General features: G+C 38.9%; 1 protein-coding gene and 1 long non-coding RNA gene across 4 annotated transcripts in view; one reads left to right on the top strand and one right to left on the bottom strand.

The window, feature by feature from the left end:
- Nucleotides 1-13,395, top strand: part of LOC101676235 (coiled-coil domain-containing protein 170) — a 46,026-nt gene extending 32,631 nt beyond the window's left edge. For all 3 annotated transcript variants that reach the window (XM_045070378.1, XM_045070371.1, XM_004738915.3), the window contains exons 6-9: nucleotides 561-761; nucleotides 8,450-8,677; nucleotides 9,486-9,704; nucleotides 13,079-13,395. In XM_045070378.1, the coding sequence (XP_044926313.1) occupies nucleotides 561-761; nucleotides 8,450-8,677; nucleotides 9,486-9,704; nucleotides 13,079-13,240 (810 nt within the window). In that variant the 3' untranslated portion in view covers nucleotides 13,241-13,395. The remainder of the gene's footprint in view (nucleotides 1-560; nucleotides 762-8,449; nucleotides 8,678-9,485; nucleotides 9,705-13,078) is intronic.
- Nucleotides 581-14,727, bottom strand: LOC123389206. The gene is made up of 4 exons (XR_006603810.1): nucleotides 14,610-14,727; nucleotides 8,659-9,378; nucleotides 8,404-8,506; nucleotides 581-698 (listed from the first exon to the last, which is right to left on the bottom strand). It is a non-coding gene; the product is annotated as an uncharacterized LOC123389206 (long non-coding RNA).
- Between the last annotated feature and the right edge of the window lie 57 nt (nucleotides 14,728-14,784).

Genomic DNA, 14,784 nt, shown 5'->3' with positions numbered 1-14,784 from the left:
CCCCTTCACTTAAAATTCAAACGAAGATAGGTATTGCTTAGGTTAAACGTGTTTGAAAAATCTGCTGCCCTCTGTTTATTGTAGAGTTCCAATTTTTTCTTTCACTTTTTGCTTAAAATTCATTATACAATTTTATTTCTCAGTGCTCACTAAAATGTCTCATTTAATATATCAGACCTCTCCATTTATTTTTCTAAAACCAGCTGATATATGTCACATCTTAAATCTTCCCTACTCACCTAGTTAGTAACGTAACATTACTACAGTGTGGGTGTTGGTAGAACTTGCACATAGTTTTTTTTTTTTAAAGATTTTATTTATTTATTTGACAGAGAGACATCACAAGTAGGCAGAGAAGCAGGCAGAGAGAGAGATGAGGAAGCAGGCTCCCCACTGAGTGGAGAGCCTAATATGGGTTCGATCCCAGGACCCTGGGATCATGACCTGAGCTGAAGGCAGAGGCTTAACCCACTGAGCCACTCAGGCGCCCTTGCACATAGTTTTGAAATGAAATAGAAATTGTGGGCCCTCAGGAGTCTTAGCTTTCCTTCTCCCCACAGAGGACCGAAGGCCTGCAGCAGGAAGTTCTGATGCTCACTCAGCGCCTGGAGCAGCTGCAGCATCACTCTGAAGAAGCCGCTGGAGAATCATCCCCAATGCAAGACAGGTGTAGGGAACAAAAAAGACCTTGGAAACATCTGGAAAGAAAAACTGCTGTTAATGACTTTTTTCCAGAGAGTTTAGCCTTGGACAGGAATAAAGTAAGACTTTCCTGGATAAGGCATTTCTCTGACAATGAAAATGATCAGATTTTGTTACATTATCTAATGTTGATTTGATATTAGATATTATTAATGCTGTTAGTGCTATTTATACTTAATATGGGAAAAGAGAGGAAAATTTGCTACAAATTTTTAAACCTTCTGCTTTTATAAAAAACTACTCTTTGTTCCATACCTCTCATTTCTCTAGTACACACATATTCCATATTCATTTGGAGGGCAGTTGTTAGTGTATTTCTTAATGTACTTTAAAAAGGGGATTGGAGGCAAAGAAGCTCCAAGAAATGATTGTACAGGTAGAACATAAGGGACTCTGTCAGCAAGATACGAGGAGTATCAGGGAGGGACCAGCGATACTATTCCTCAGTAATTACTATGTAGACCAGTACTTTCTCTACTCTCCACTTCCCCGTGTCTGTAAGGAAGATATGAAAGCATCAGCTCTATGATTATTCATTTCCCTGCAAACATTTTAAAATGCTATTTTAGATTTTAAGAATATTCAGTTAACACATGCTTTCTACAACTCTTGAAACTAAGTTAAAAGGTTTGAGGAAAGAATAATTTTCCTCAACTTTCTTTCTGCCTACTTTCCCTCAGTAACCAGTAGTGTATATATCTTCTACAACTATTGCCATGGTTATGGAAATATACAAGTACATATATGTGGGTGGTGGTATTTTTATAAAACTGGGACTATGCTAGTCAAATGTTGTTCTTACATAGTGAAAAGTTAAGTACCTCATGTTTTTTTCTTAGGTGAAAAGATAAAGGTTTAACTCATTCCTTTAACAAATTTTTTTTTTTTAGATTTTATTTATTTATTTGACAGAGATCACAAGTAGGCAAAAAGGCAGGCAGAGAGAGAGAGAGAGGAGGAAGCAGACTCCCTGCTGAGGGTAGAGCCCGATGTGGGGCTCTATCCCAGGACCTTGGGATCATGACCTGAGCTGAAGGCAGAGGCTTTAACCCACTGAGCCACACAGGCAACCCCCCCCACCTTTTTTAAAAAAAGATTTAATTTATTTCATACAGAGAGAGAGAGATCAGAAGTAGGCAGAAAGGCAGGCAGAGAGAGGGAGAAGCAGGCTGCCTGCTGAGCAGAAAGCCTGATGCAGGGCTCGATCCCAGGACCCTGAGATCATGACCTGACCTGAAGGCAGAGGCTTAACCCACTGAGCCATCCAGACGCCCTAACTCATTCCTTTAATAGCTACAGAGTGGTTCACAGAGTTTATAGAACTTACTTATTTGATCAGTTCCCAACTGACGGACTATCAAAATATTTCCACCTTTTATAACACCGCTAATAATGGAGCAGTAAATAGACTTATACATATATCTTTCACGTTGGTGCTTTCTGCCCCTATGAGACTGAGTTTTAAATGTGAAATTGTAGGATCATAGTATATGAGTATTTTAAATTTCAATAGGCTGCCAAAATACTACTTCCAAAAGGCGGAAGGAATTTACTTTCCGAATAGAAATATAGGAGTAGCTCTTTCTTTTCATAGTCTAGTCAGCATTGGAGATGTCATTTTTTTTTTAAAGACTTCATTTATTTGACAGAGACACAGCCAGAGAAGCAGGGGGAGTGGGAGAGGGAAGAGCAGACTTCCCGCTGGGCAGGGAGCCCAATGTGGGGCTCAGTCCCAGGACCTTGGGATTATGACCTGAAGGAAGGCAGATGCTTAACTGACTGAGCCACCCATGCACCCCGAGATGTCATTCTTTGAGAGACACAGAGAGAGGGAGAGAGAGAGAGAGTTGAGTTAAAATAGTACAGCTTTAACATTTCCCTGATTACTAACTAGTAAGGTTGAGTGCCACCACCTTTTTTTTTTTTTAAAGATTTTATTTATTTATTTGACAGAGAGAGATCACAAGTAGGCAGAGAGGCAGGCAGAGAGAGAGAGGAGGAAGCAGGCTCCCTGCTGAGCAGAGAGCCCGATGTGGGACTCAATCCCAGCACCCCGAGATCATGACCTGAGCCGAAGGCAGCGGCTTAACCCACTGAGCCACCCAGGCGCCCCGCCACCCCCTTTTTAAATGTTGGTTTCTTAGATTCCTTTTCCTCTATACTCCTCACAGGTTGGAACCTCAGATGCAGAGTTATTCAAACTCTGTGGTTCCTAACACATTATCTTGGGCTGTGGAAGGGCTTTCTCTTATTTATTATTATTTATTCCATTTAAGTCCATTTTCCCATTCCCTCTTCCAAAGATCAATCTGGGGTGCCTGGGTGGCTCAGGCAGTTAAATGTCCAACTCTTGATCTCAGCTCAGGACTTGATCTCAGGGTTGTGAGCCAATTTGAAACAAAAGCAAAGGAGATCAATCTAATGTGTTTAATGCGTATCTTTTTGTTTATACAGTTGACCCTTGAACAGTGTGGGGGGGAGTGTCACTAACACCCTCCCCATGTAGTCGAAAATCCCCATGTGTAAGGTTTTTTTTTTAATTTTTAATTTTTTAAAAAAGATTTTATTTGTTTATTTGACAGAGAGAGATCACAAGTAGGCATAGAGGCAAGCAGAGAGAGAGAGAGAGAGAGAGAGAGGAGGAAGCAGGCTCCCTGCTGAGCAGAGAGCCCGATGCGGGACTCGATCCCAGGACCCTGAGATCATGACCTGAGCCAAAGGTAGCAGCTTAACCCACTGAGCCACCCAGGTGCCCCCCATGTGTAAGTTTTGACTCTCCCCAAAACTTAATTACTAACAGCCTACTGTTGACCAGAAGCCTTGCTGATAACAGTCAATTAACACATATTCTGTATGCCATATTTATATATACTGTATTCTTAAAATAAAGTAAGCTAGAGAAAAGAAAATGTTAAGAAAAATCATAAAATGCATTGACAGTACTGTGCTCTATTTCTCAAAAAAAAATACATGGACTGGCATAGTTCACACCCATGTTGTTCACGGGTCAATAGTATGTTTTTTTTAATATAATTTTAATATATTATTAATTTATCATTAATATAATTATATTATAATAACTCAGCATTGTATCTTTAAGATAGACTTAGTAAGGGGCGCCTGGGTGGCTCAGTGGGTTAAAGCCTCTACCTTCGGCTCACGTCATGATCCCAGGGTCCTGGGATCAAGCCATGAGTCGGGTCCTCTGCTCGGCAGGGAGCCTGCTTCCCCCCTCTCTCCCTGCCTCTCTGCCTACTTGTGATCTCTGTCTGTGAAATAAATAAATAAATAAAATCTTAAAAAAAAAAAGGTAGACTTAGTGATGCTATGTGTTCATCTAGTTCATTGCTTCTATTACATGGAATTCTATGGGATGTGTATCTGCCATGCTCTGCCTGTCCACTCCTTGGTGATGAGTGTCTTGGTTACCTTTGTCTTTCTGCCACCACAAACACTGCTACCAGCATCTTTGTACAATTTCCCCCATAGAACTGTCAGAGACTATTAGGGGTGTTTGCTCAAGACTGGAATTGGTGGCTCATTGTGTTAGGATTATACATATACTTAATTTGATTAAGTGACTAATTTGATTAAGCCAGTCAGCTTTCACAGAACGACAGTCCCACCAGCGATACATGAGGGTTCTTGAATCTCCACGTTCTTGTAATTTCTTAGCATTAACCAGCTTCCTGATTTTTTTCCATTTCATTGGGTATAAAATGATTACTAATTTAATATGCATTTCTCTCAATTTTTAAAAAAGATTTTATTTAAATAAATTAAAAAAAAAAGGCAGAGAGAGAGGGGGAAGCAGGCTCCCCACCGAGCAGGGAGCAAGATGCAGGGCTTGATCCCAGGACCCTGGGATCATGACCTGAGATGAAGGCAGAGGTTTTAACCCATTGAGCCACCCAGGCGCCCCCATTTCTCTCAATATTAATGAGTTGGAGCATTTCCTTTTTGTTTTTTAGTCTTTAGGCTTAGTATTTGCCTGTTTGTTTCCTTTACCTTTTTTCCTATTTGGGTTCCAGCCTATTCTTGTTAATTTCCATAACTGTGTGCTTGTCTTCTTCACCCTGTTCAGACCCTTACACTCCATGGCAGGTCACCTCCCCATGTGGGCTCTCCTCTCACCCCAGTCAGGCTCTGAGTCCCTCTGCAGAGGACCTCTCCCCTGTGCCCACTTTTATTGCCCTGCTTGGGCCACATTGTGGAGCCTACTTAGTTCTGCCCACTTAATGGCTTTAGGACTGAATTGTCCAGAGAGGAAAAGAAAGGAAAGGGAGAATAAAAAGAGAATAAGAGTAACTGTTTTATGTTTAATTTTTCAAATATCCTGATAAATATGCTCATCTAAATCATAATTTTCTGTCAAAAGGTACCTTAGCTTTGTTTCACAAATGTTGACAAACTATTGGTCAAGTTTAGAGAGATTGTTTAGAGATTGAACAACATTTGACCAGTATTTTCCTTATTTTTCATTTTAAATATAGTAATACATTTTTAAGTTTCCAGATGTATGATATTTTAAAAATTTTGTAGAAATTTGTATTTTATTATAATATGCTGGAAGTATATGATCCTTGAGAATTTGTTTATCCATGGCTGAATACATGGTTGATTTTGGTAGCTGTTCCATATGTGTTTATAAGAATGTGTTCTCTGTTGGGTATAACGTTCCATACACAGCTAGTGCTCAAACATATTATTCATATGGTTCAAATTGTCAGTATTCTGATTATTTCTATATCCTTGATTCTGGGAAAGCGATCCTAATTCTGTAAGGATAATTTTTTGTTCATCCATGTAACTTTGCTGTTTTATCATTTTATGCTTTAGAGATTACTGGAGCATGTGCACTCATGATGATCTTTGCTATCTTGTTGTTTTAGGCACTATTAAACAGTCTCTTTTTTGTGCTTTATAAAATATTGCCTTAAATTCTCCATTTTCAGAAATTATGGTTACAAATGCAATGCACTTTCAGTTCATGTTTGCCTGATCTATCTTTTGATCCTTTTATTTTTTGCCCTTTTCCATCTTTGTAACTAAAGACAGTATATGGTTGTATTTTTAAAAAATTAAATTAGAGAGTTATCCAATTGGTGAATTTAACATATTTATCTTTATTGCAATTATTATTATATTAGTATGTGATTATCCTAACTTATTTCATAATTTCCATATATTTTACTTTTCTTTTGATGGGGGTGTCTTCTTTCTCAACAGAGGACAGAAATAGAGTAGGTCAATGATAATACTATGTGAGTATAATTATTCAATGCCAATTTTATACCTGTCAGAGTGGCAATTTGCACATGCAATTTACAATTTACTCTGTTAGCTTTGTAATATAATTCTTAACAAATTAAAAATACTCTTTTTGAATGTCTATTTCAAAATGTATATTTAAAATAGTTTAATATACCTTTTTGCTGCTATTACAGGTATCTGTAGTTTAAATATTTATATTAGTGATTAGTAATTTTTTAAAAAGATTTTATTCATTTGACAGACAGAGATCACAAGTAGGCAGAGAGGCAGGCAGAGAGAGGGGAAGGGAAGCAGGCTCCCTGCTGAGCAGAGAGCCCGATGTGGGGCTTGATCCCAGGACCCTCGGATCATGACGTGAGCCCAAGGCAGAGGCTTTAACCCACTGGGCCACCCATGTGCCCCAATTGGTAATTTTTGATAATTTGGCACATCTTCTTTTTCCCTATAGCAGATTTTATTTTATATACTGTAATAGGATTTTATACTTTTCTTCATATAAGTCCTATAAGTCCTTCCTATAAGTCTTTCTTGTAAAATCTATTCCTAGGTCTTTTATAGATTTTCTGTTCATTGTTAATAACATATTTTCCCATTTCTATTTGAAATGGCTATTACTGATATAAATAAAAACATTTGATATGTTTTTTTTTAAAGCTTTATTTATCTTGCACATGTGCGCAAACTCGGGGAAGGGTCAGAGGGAGAGGGAGAAAGAGAATCTCAAGCCAACTCCCTGATGAGTTGATGATTTTCAACTTATTGCCACTGAGGTATAAAATATTCTTTTAGAATTATTTTCATACTTTCTGTATCTATGAATTCTGCATATTTCTCCTTCCTAATGTTATGTGTTTTTACTTTCTCTCTTTCTTCCTTAAAAAAAATATTTTTTTTATTTGAGAGAGAGAGCACACACAGCAGGAGGCAGAGGGAGAGGGAGGGCAGACTCCCTGTGAACAGGGAGCCTGATGCTGGGATGGAGACCCAGACCCTGAGATCATGACCTGAGCCAAAGGCAGACGCTTAACTGACTGAGCCACCCAGGCGCCCCTTTTTTATTTTTCTTCTTTTCCTTCTTCTTGTCCCCAAGCTTACTTGGGGGCATGTATTTTATTTTTCCAAAGAACAAGTGGTTCTTTCTTTCTTTTTTTTTTTAAGATTTTATTTATTTATTTGACAGATCACAAGTAGGCAGAGAGGCAGGCAGAGAGAGAGGAGGAAGCAGGCTCCCCACTAAGCAGAGAGCCCGATGCAGGGCTCGATCCCAGGACCCTGAGATCATGACCTGAGCCGAAGGCAGAGGCTTTAACCCACTGAGCCACCCAGGCGCCCCACAAGTGGTTCTTTTTTTTTTTTTTTTTTTAAATATTTTATTTATTTGACAGAGAGAGATCACAAGTAAGCAGAGAGGAAGGCAGAGAGAGAGAGGAGGAAGCAGGCTCCCTGCTGAGTAGAGAGCCCGATGCGGGACTCGATCCCAGGACCCCGGGATCATGACCTGAGCCGAAGGCAGCGGCCTATCCCACTGAGCCACCCAGGTGCCCCAAGTGGTTCTTTTTAAATATAAATTTTACTAGCTTTGGTGGCACCTGGGTGGCTCAGTTGTGTAGCCCTGGGCTCAGGTCATGATCTCATGGTCCTGGGATCAAGCCCCACACTGGGCTCTCTACTTGGCGGGGAGCCTGATTCCCCTTCTCTCTCTGCCTGCTGCTCTCTCTGCTTGTGATCTCTCTCTCTGTCAAATAAATAAATAAAATCTTTAAAAAATTTTTACTAGCTTTTGATCTCTATATAATCAAAATTTTTATTTTATGAAATGTTTTAATGAATTTATTTGTTTAATATTTAATGAATAAAATAATTTTCATTATTTTAATGAAATTTGCATACTCTCTTTTTTTCTGCTGGTAATAACTTCATAAAGTACAGATTACTAGAAAAAATATAATTAAATTCACCAATAATCCTACCACTATGAGATAACCAGTGTTAACTTATAGGCATAGTTTTTCTTAATCCTGCTTCTTCCATTTAGTTATATCACTAGTATTTTCTCTTAGTAAATATTTTTGTAACTTGACTTTTAGGGAGGGTATAATAAATTATATGTAATTTAATTATACTTTTTTGAACATTTGCATTGTTTCTATTTTCCATGTTATAAATAATGTAAATATCATTGTGTATGAATCTTTAAATATTTGTTTCCTTATAATACATTGTTAGAAAAGTTGATACAATCTATGTTACCATCGGGTGTTTATAAAATTGTTAGCATGAGCCATCAATTTTATTGTCATTATTTTATTTTCCAGATTATTTTAATAATGCATATCTATGGTGAAAAAAATATTTCAAGTAAGCAAGTATTACTGTCTGCAGCTTATCAGCCTAGAGTAGAACTGGTATGATAATGTGGAACACTACCTTAAAGCACAACTTCTTTATTTCAATGCTGTTGATTTCTCCAAAGGAAAACTCTGGGACTAAGAATTTGTGGACAGATGAGCATGGCAAGATGTCCAGACAGCTAGAGAAAGATAATGAGCAACAAACATTATTGAATATTCAGCAGAATTTACAGATTGCTACAACTCAGAGACTAGAGGGGAAAATTCAGAAACTTCAGAAACAGCTCAGTGATTTGAAATTGTCAAATAAAAGTATGAAAATTCAACTTACAAGAGTGAATGTCCTTAAAGTGAGTAAAGTGAGGCTTTCAAAAATTCTCTTCAGCTTTGATGTGTTACTATTTTAGCTTCATGTTTCTTATGAATTTTTTTTAAAAATTAACATTAAAATTATTTTATATGCACGCATAAGTGTATATAACATAAAAGCATATTGGATAATAAAATTAGATGCATAGACATCCACCACTTATCTTAAAAACCAGGGTATTGTCAACCCCACTGAAACCTTCATCTATTCTTTTCCCTACTTCTCAAAGTTAACTGGTATTCTAAATGTTAGAATTCTAGAGTCCTTGCTCTTTCCATCTTATTTTGGTCAGTCTTATTGGGGTAATAGTTAAGTTTTATTCACTTTTGGAGACTCTTCTTTGGATCTTCTCCATATCAAGCTTCACTTGTAGTATTTCAAACATATGTTTTATGCCTTAAAACAAAGGTGCACTAAATACTTCCATACGTGGGTTTTTTTTGGCATTTTACCAGCAATGTTTATCTTAACTGCAACGCCAGTTAATTTTCTCTATTTCTGATTTTGGTTAGCAGAGGCAGTACAACTTTTGAGGACATGAATACTCATTAAACTTCTTTAAATCCCAAGTGCCTAGTTTATAAAAGCACCCAGTGACTATTATTGAGGAGTATGATGATTGAGACATGTCTTCTTAATTCATAAACTGTGGAATTTTCTTTCTTTTCCATATATCAGAACCTTAAAAAAAGAAGAAAAGAAGCATGGGTTATATCACCCATCTTGTCTTTTACTTAAAAGAGATCTAATTAGTCATATCCCTTTCCCCCAACCTTATACCCTCACAGGACAAAACAATTGAAAAGCTCAGGCAATCTTTAACACAAGTTGAAGCAATGAAAGGGAAAGCAGTTATGAAAACAGACAATTTGAAAACTACATTACACTCTGCCAAGCCAAAGGCAAGAGGGAACAAAGAGAAGGTCCATCAGCTGTTAGATGCTGTCACTTCTGAGCCCTGCACAGCAAAGAGCACAGTTGATAAAGTACCAGGACAACAACAAGAGGTTTGTTTTGTTCATTGTTATATTAAGAGTCTTTAAAGTGATTAATACCGCTGTCACCTTAGACTCTGTCTAATCCAGACAAAAAGGAGTTTGTTGGCTTCTGGACTCAAAGGTGAGTTAAGCAACCAGACCTCAGCAAGAGCGGCACTTGGGCTGCAGGATTAGCACCTGGAACCTTCTAAAGCTTTTCTCACCATCTCTTCTTGGCATCTGTGTGTGTGTCAGCTTGCTTTATGTTTAGAGATTCTGGGACAGGGGAGAGAGTCCCCAGAAAGGGTCTAAGAGAGCCCAGCTTAGGTCAAATGCCTATTCCTGGTGAATCCACAGTAGCAAGGGATGGCATAAATTATTATCTTCACTTAGGTTTGCATATACATCCTCTGATTGACCAATGGTGAGAAGAAAAAGATGTCCAAGAATGGAAGTGCAGGGAAAACCATGTGTCTGGGGCTGAGTCACCTCCTAGGAAAAGAGGGTAGTGCTTCTAAATTTGCCTAGATTCTCACAACATTTATAAAGCAGGTGTTGTAAGAGAATTTTTTGAAAGATTTATTTTAGAAAGAGGGAGAGAGAATGAGTGGAAGGGACTGAGGCAGAGGCAGAGGAAGAGAGAACCTCAAGCAGACCCTGCTCTGAGCTTGGAGCCCTGTTTGGGATTGTTTTGAGATCACATCCCGGAGATCAGGACCTGAGCTGAAACCAAGAGTCAGACGATTTAACGGATTATGCCACCCAGCTGCCCCTTAAAAGAATTTTTAAAAGGCTAACTGATAATTTGGGGCTACTGTGGAATTATATGCTACATCTCTTATTAGTAGCTTAAGAAATATGTAATTTAACCAATTACCTTAAAAGAGTCTTGAAACACAAAATCATATTATTTCTGTTTTTTTTTCTTTTTAAATTTCTGCATATTTATATTTTTGTTTTTACTCTTCTCAATATCCTTTCTATATTTTCAGTCATATCTCCTCTTCTTTGGCTACTCTGTAGTTCACTCTTTACTTCTTTTTTTTTTTAATATTTATTTGACACAGAGAGATCACAAGGAGGCAGAGAGGCAGGCAGAGAGAGAGAGAGGAAGCAGGCTCCCTGCTGAGTAGATAGCCCGATGTGGAACTCGATCCCAGGACCCTGAGATCATGACCTGAGCCAAAGGCAGAGACTTAACCCACTGAGCCACCCAGGTGCCCCACTCTTTACTTCTGAGATGACTTTGTTTTATTCTTGCCCGAGTTCAACCACCACATCTTCGTCATCTATAAGGCATATTGGATATCATTTTTTGGTCCATTTGTATTCTGAATTACAACATTTCTCATTCAAAATAGAGGCCTCCTCTCCCTGCCCCATGTCTGCAAATCCTTGTATGAAAATTTTTTTAAAAGGTTTTATTTATTTATTTAGTTGTTAGACAGAGACAGTGTGCACATGCGGGTAGGGTAGTAGGAGCAGAAGGAGAGGGACAAGCAGACTCCATGCTGAGCACCGACCCCGTGGAGGGGCTCAATCCCAGAAATCAAAATCAGATATTTAACCAACTGAGTAACCCAGGCACCCCTGAAATTTAATCCATATCAGCTATTGTGTCAAATATTTCCCTTTTGCTCTGTGGCAGTTTTTTGGGGGGAAGTATTTTCCTCACCTGACTAGTTTGGATGATGCTATTTTCTATTTAAAGAAATTTGGACAGATATTATTTGCCTTTTAATCTATTCATGTTAAAACCCTTTTAATTGGGGTGCCTGGGTGGCTCTGTTGGTTGATTGTCTGCCTTTGACTTGGTTCATGATTGTGCAGTCTTGGAACTGAGTCCTGGGATTGAGCCCTGTATGGTCTCCAGGCTCAGTGGGGAGTCTGCCTCTCACTCTCCCTCCTCCTGCTCCCTCTTTCCCTCAAATAATTAAGTAAAATCTATAAAAATAAAATAAAATACTTTTAATGGCCCTGACATCTCAATTTCAGGTGTTTCACTTTAGGGAAGATACAGGGCAGGGTTTACTTGCTTGTTTATTTTGTTTTTTTGTTTTTTTAAACTCAATACTACCCTCTTGTGTTATGACAGTGAGTCAGTCCTACAGTCTTCTGTCAAGCCCTATATTTATTTATTTATTTATTTATTTTCCCCATCAAGCCTTTTATGTTGGGGTGAGAAGTTATATGATGCCTGCTTCTGCAGTACTCTTGTTTATAGAAGTCCCTGACTTTCCACTGTTTGCTTTTTTCTTTTCCTTTATCTCCTATCTTCCAAGGAACATCTCACCAAGTATCTCCCTCTTCCCTCAGAAACCTTGTCCTTCAGAATTGCCATTTTTGGGATTGCCTGCGTGGCCCAGTTGGTTAAGCGACGGACTCTTGGTTTCTGCTGCGGTCATGATGTCATGGTCACGGGCTGGAGCCCCACTTCAGGCTCTGTGCTGGGTGTGGAGTTGGCTTCAGATTCCCTCTCCCTCTGCCCCTTCACCCAGCTCGTTTGTGGGCACAAGCTCTCTCCCTAAAAATAAAAAAATAAAATCTTTTTTTTTTTTTTTTAATTTATTTGACAAGAGAGAGATCACAGGTAGATGGAGAGGCAGGCAGAGAGAGATAAAGGGAAGCAGGCTCCCTGCTGAGCAGAGAGCCCGATGCAGGACTGGATCCCAGGACCCTGAGATCACGACCTGAGCCGAAGGCAGCGGCTTAACCCACTGAGCCACCCAGGCGCCCAAAAAATAAAATCTTTAAAAAAAAAAAAAAAAAAAGGACAGCCATTTTTGGTCTCATGGGCTTCTAAGCCCTTTTCTTTTCCTTCCCACTTGCCAGTTTTCTGACCCATCAGGTCTTAGACTTCTCAATATTTTCCCATTTCTGCGTGGTCCTATGTCCAGGACACCACTGGAAACCAGCTGCATCCTCCAGTGTGGGCTCAGGAGCTGCCTCTGCTGGTTTAGGATATTTATTTCCCCACTTATACACAAACTGAATTCTGTGATATTCTCTACTTATGCTTTAGATATGATTTGTGGGGGGTTATAACTGCTTTCCTTAGAAGATCACCATGGTTTTTGGAGGAGGAGTGAAGAGATATGCTTAGCGGACTACTATGACCATATAGCAAATCCAAAGTCCAAAAAGAAATTTCCTTAGGGATGAAAAACAAGCAGCAGTAAAATTAGGCTTAGTCTATAAAGTGTAAAAATAAAATCTTAAAATGAAAAGGACATTTTAAATAAAGAGTTCGTGTAATATTTCTAGCTTAAAATTTGAATGTAGAATGTTACGTTTCATAAAGAAATGTTTAATAAAACTACATTTCTGATAACAATTTCGTTGTACACAATAAGAAATGGACAAAACTAATGATATATCTAGTTTTTGGTGTTTTTTTTTTGTAGCATTCTGATTTTCGAGAAACTATTATGAAGATGTTGGGATTTAACATGAAAACAGCTGACAAGGAAATCATCAATCACCTAAGGCTTATTATACAAGATTATGAAGCATCTAACAAATCAAAGATTGCTTCTGATTGTGAGACTGGACAGGATAATGAATAAAAAAGTTCTTTCTTCCTTGCTGCCAACAAGAGCACAGAAGATATAGCTATCTCCTCCACCATCTTGAATTGGCTACATAATGAATAAAATGCATTGGGAATTTTTCACTTGAAAAATTCTCTTCTTTGATATTTGGCAGTTAACTTTTCTTTGTCATTATCTTGTTCTATATGTTTATTTATGGTCTAGTCTATGTTGTTACTTATATATCTAATTATATTTATTATTAAGTGTATTATAAGCAGGGTATTAACCAGAACTTGTGTTCTCAGTGGGAATATTTATATTTATAGTTAACAGACTATTTCTAAAATGAAAAGTCCAGAATAATTATTTTAAAGTCAGCTGATTGGTAACCTTAATTCCCTTTTGCCATGTAGCCTAAAATACAGGTTCCAGGGATCAGGATATGGACCTTTTTGGGGAGGCATCATTCTGCTGACCATAGCTCACATCTACCCAAATTGAATACACATATATACCTACCTAATGGAAATGTGCATATAGGGGACGCCTGAGTGGCCGAGTCTGTTAAGCCTCTGACTCTTGATTTTGGCTCAGGTCATGATCTCAGGGTCATGGGATTGAACACCACGTTGGGCTGTGCAGTGAGCCAGAGTCTCCTTCCCTCCCCCTGCCCCTCCACATCTGCTCACGCTCTCTCTAACATAAATAAATCTTTAAAATAAAATAAACTATAAAAATGAGAATATAAATTCTACAAAAAGGTATTTATAAAAGTGTTCATGGCAGCATTGTTCATAATTGCCTCAAACTGGAAACTGTCCAAATGACCAAAAGTAGAGTTAACTCTGACAACCAGATCCATCAGTTAAGCAATCAGATCTCCTTCACTTGTGGGACAGGGAGAGGTCACCTGGAATGAGAAATTTTCTTAGTGGTCAAACCATAAAGTGACTCCAGGTCTAACACTGGGGATATGACAAATAGAGGACAATGAGTTTGAAGGGAAACGGTAACTTTATGGGATTCCACTTAGCATGCAATAACCAGTGCTTGTAAAGAGAACTTAGTTCTTGTCGCACATCTGTTGTTGACCATCTTCCAATTTTAAAATAAACCTCAAAGTCAGGAAATGTGGCCTGGATTTCTGTCTCGTGGCTCTGGGGTTTCAGGCAGCCCCAACTGCCCTAGCTGAAACATTTTTTCGGGTCAGATTAATGGAGCTTGTTGCCGCAGGACAGGAGCCAGCAGGCACAGCCACTAGACACATTCTGTCGGGAATCGTTGCCTCAAACGCAAGGTGCCATTTTCAGACCTGAAAGGCTGAGATCAATTTCCTCCCTCCTCACCTATCTGGAGCGTCCCCTTTCGCAAAAGAGGAACCATTAGGGCCTGTACAACCTACTGTAAAGATTCGCCTGCGGCCCAACACACCCGAGCGACGAGGGCGGCTGCTTATAGAAGACCACGTGGCTGGGCAGATGCTACGACGGACGCGTCCAAACTGCAGGTGCGACCCCATGCAGCGCACCGCAGCCCAGCGGCGGCTACGGTTCAGCGGGTCCGCGCTACTGAGCCTG

Source organism: Mustela putorius, unplaced genomic scaffold (assembly GCF_011764305.1).
Source record: "Mustela putorius furo isolate JIRA1106 unplaced genomic scaffold, ASM1176430v1.1 tig00000129_pilon_pilon_pilon, whole genome shotgun sequence".
Classification (NCBI taxonomy): domain Eukaryota; kingdom Metazoa; phylum Chordata; class Mammalia; order Carnivora; family Mustelidae; genus Mustela; species Mustela putorius.
This window is presented reverse-complemented; position numbering and strand designations above follow the sequence as displayed.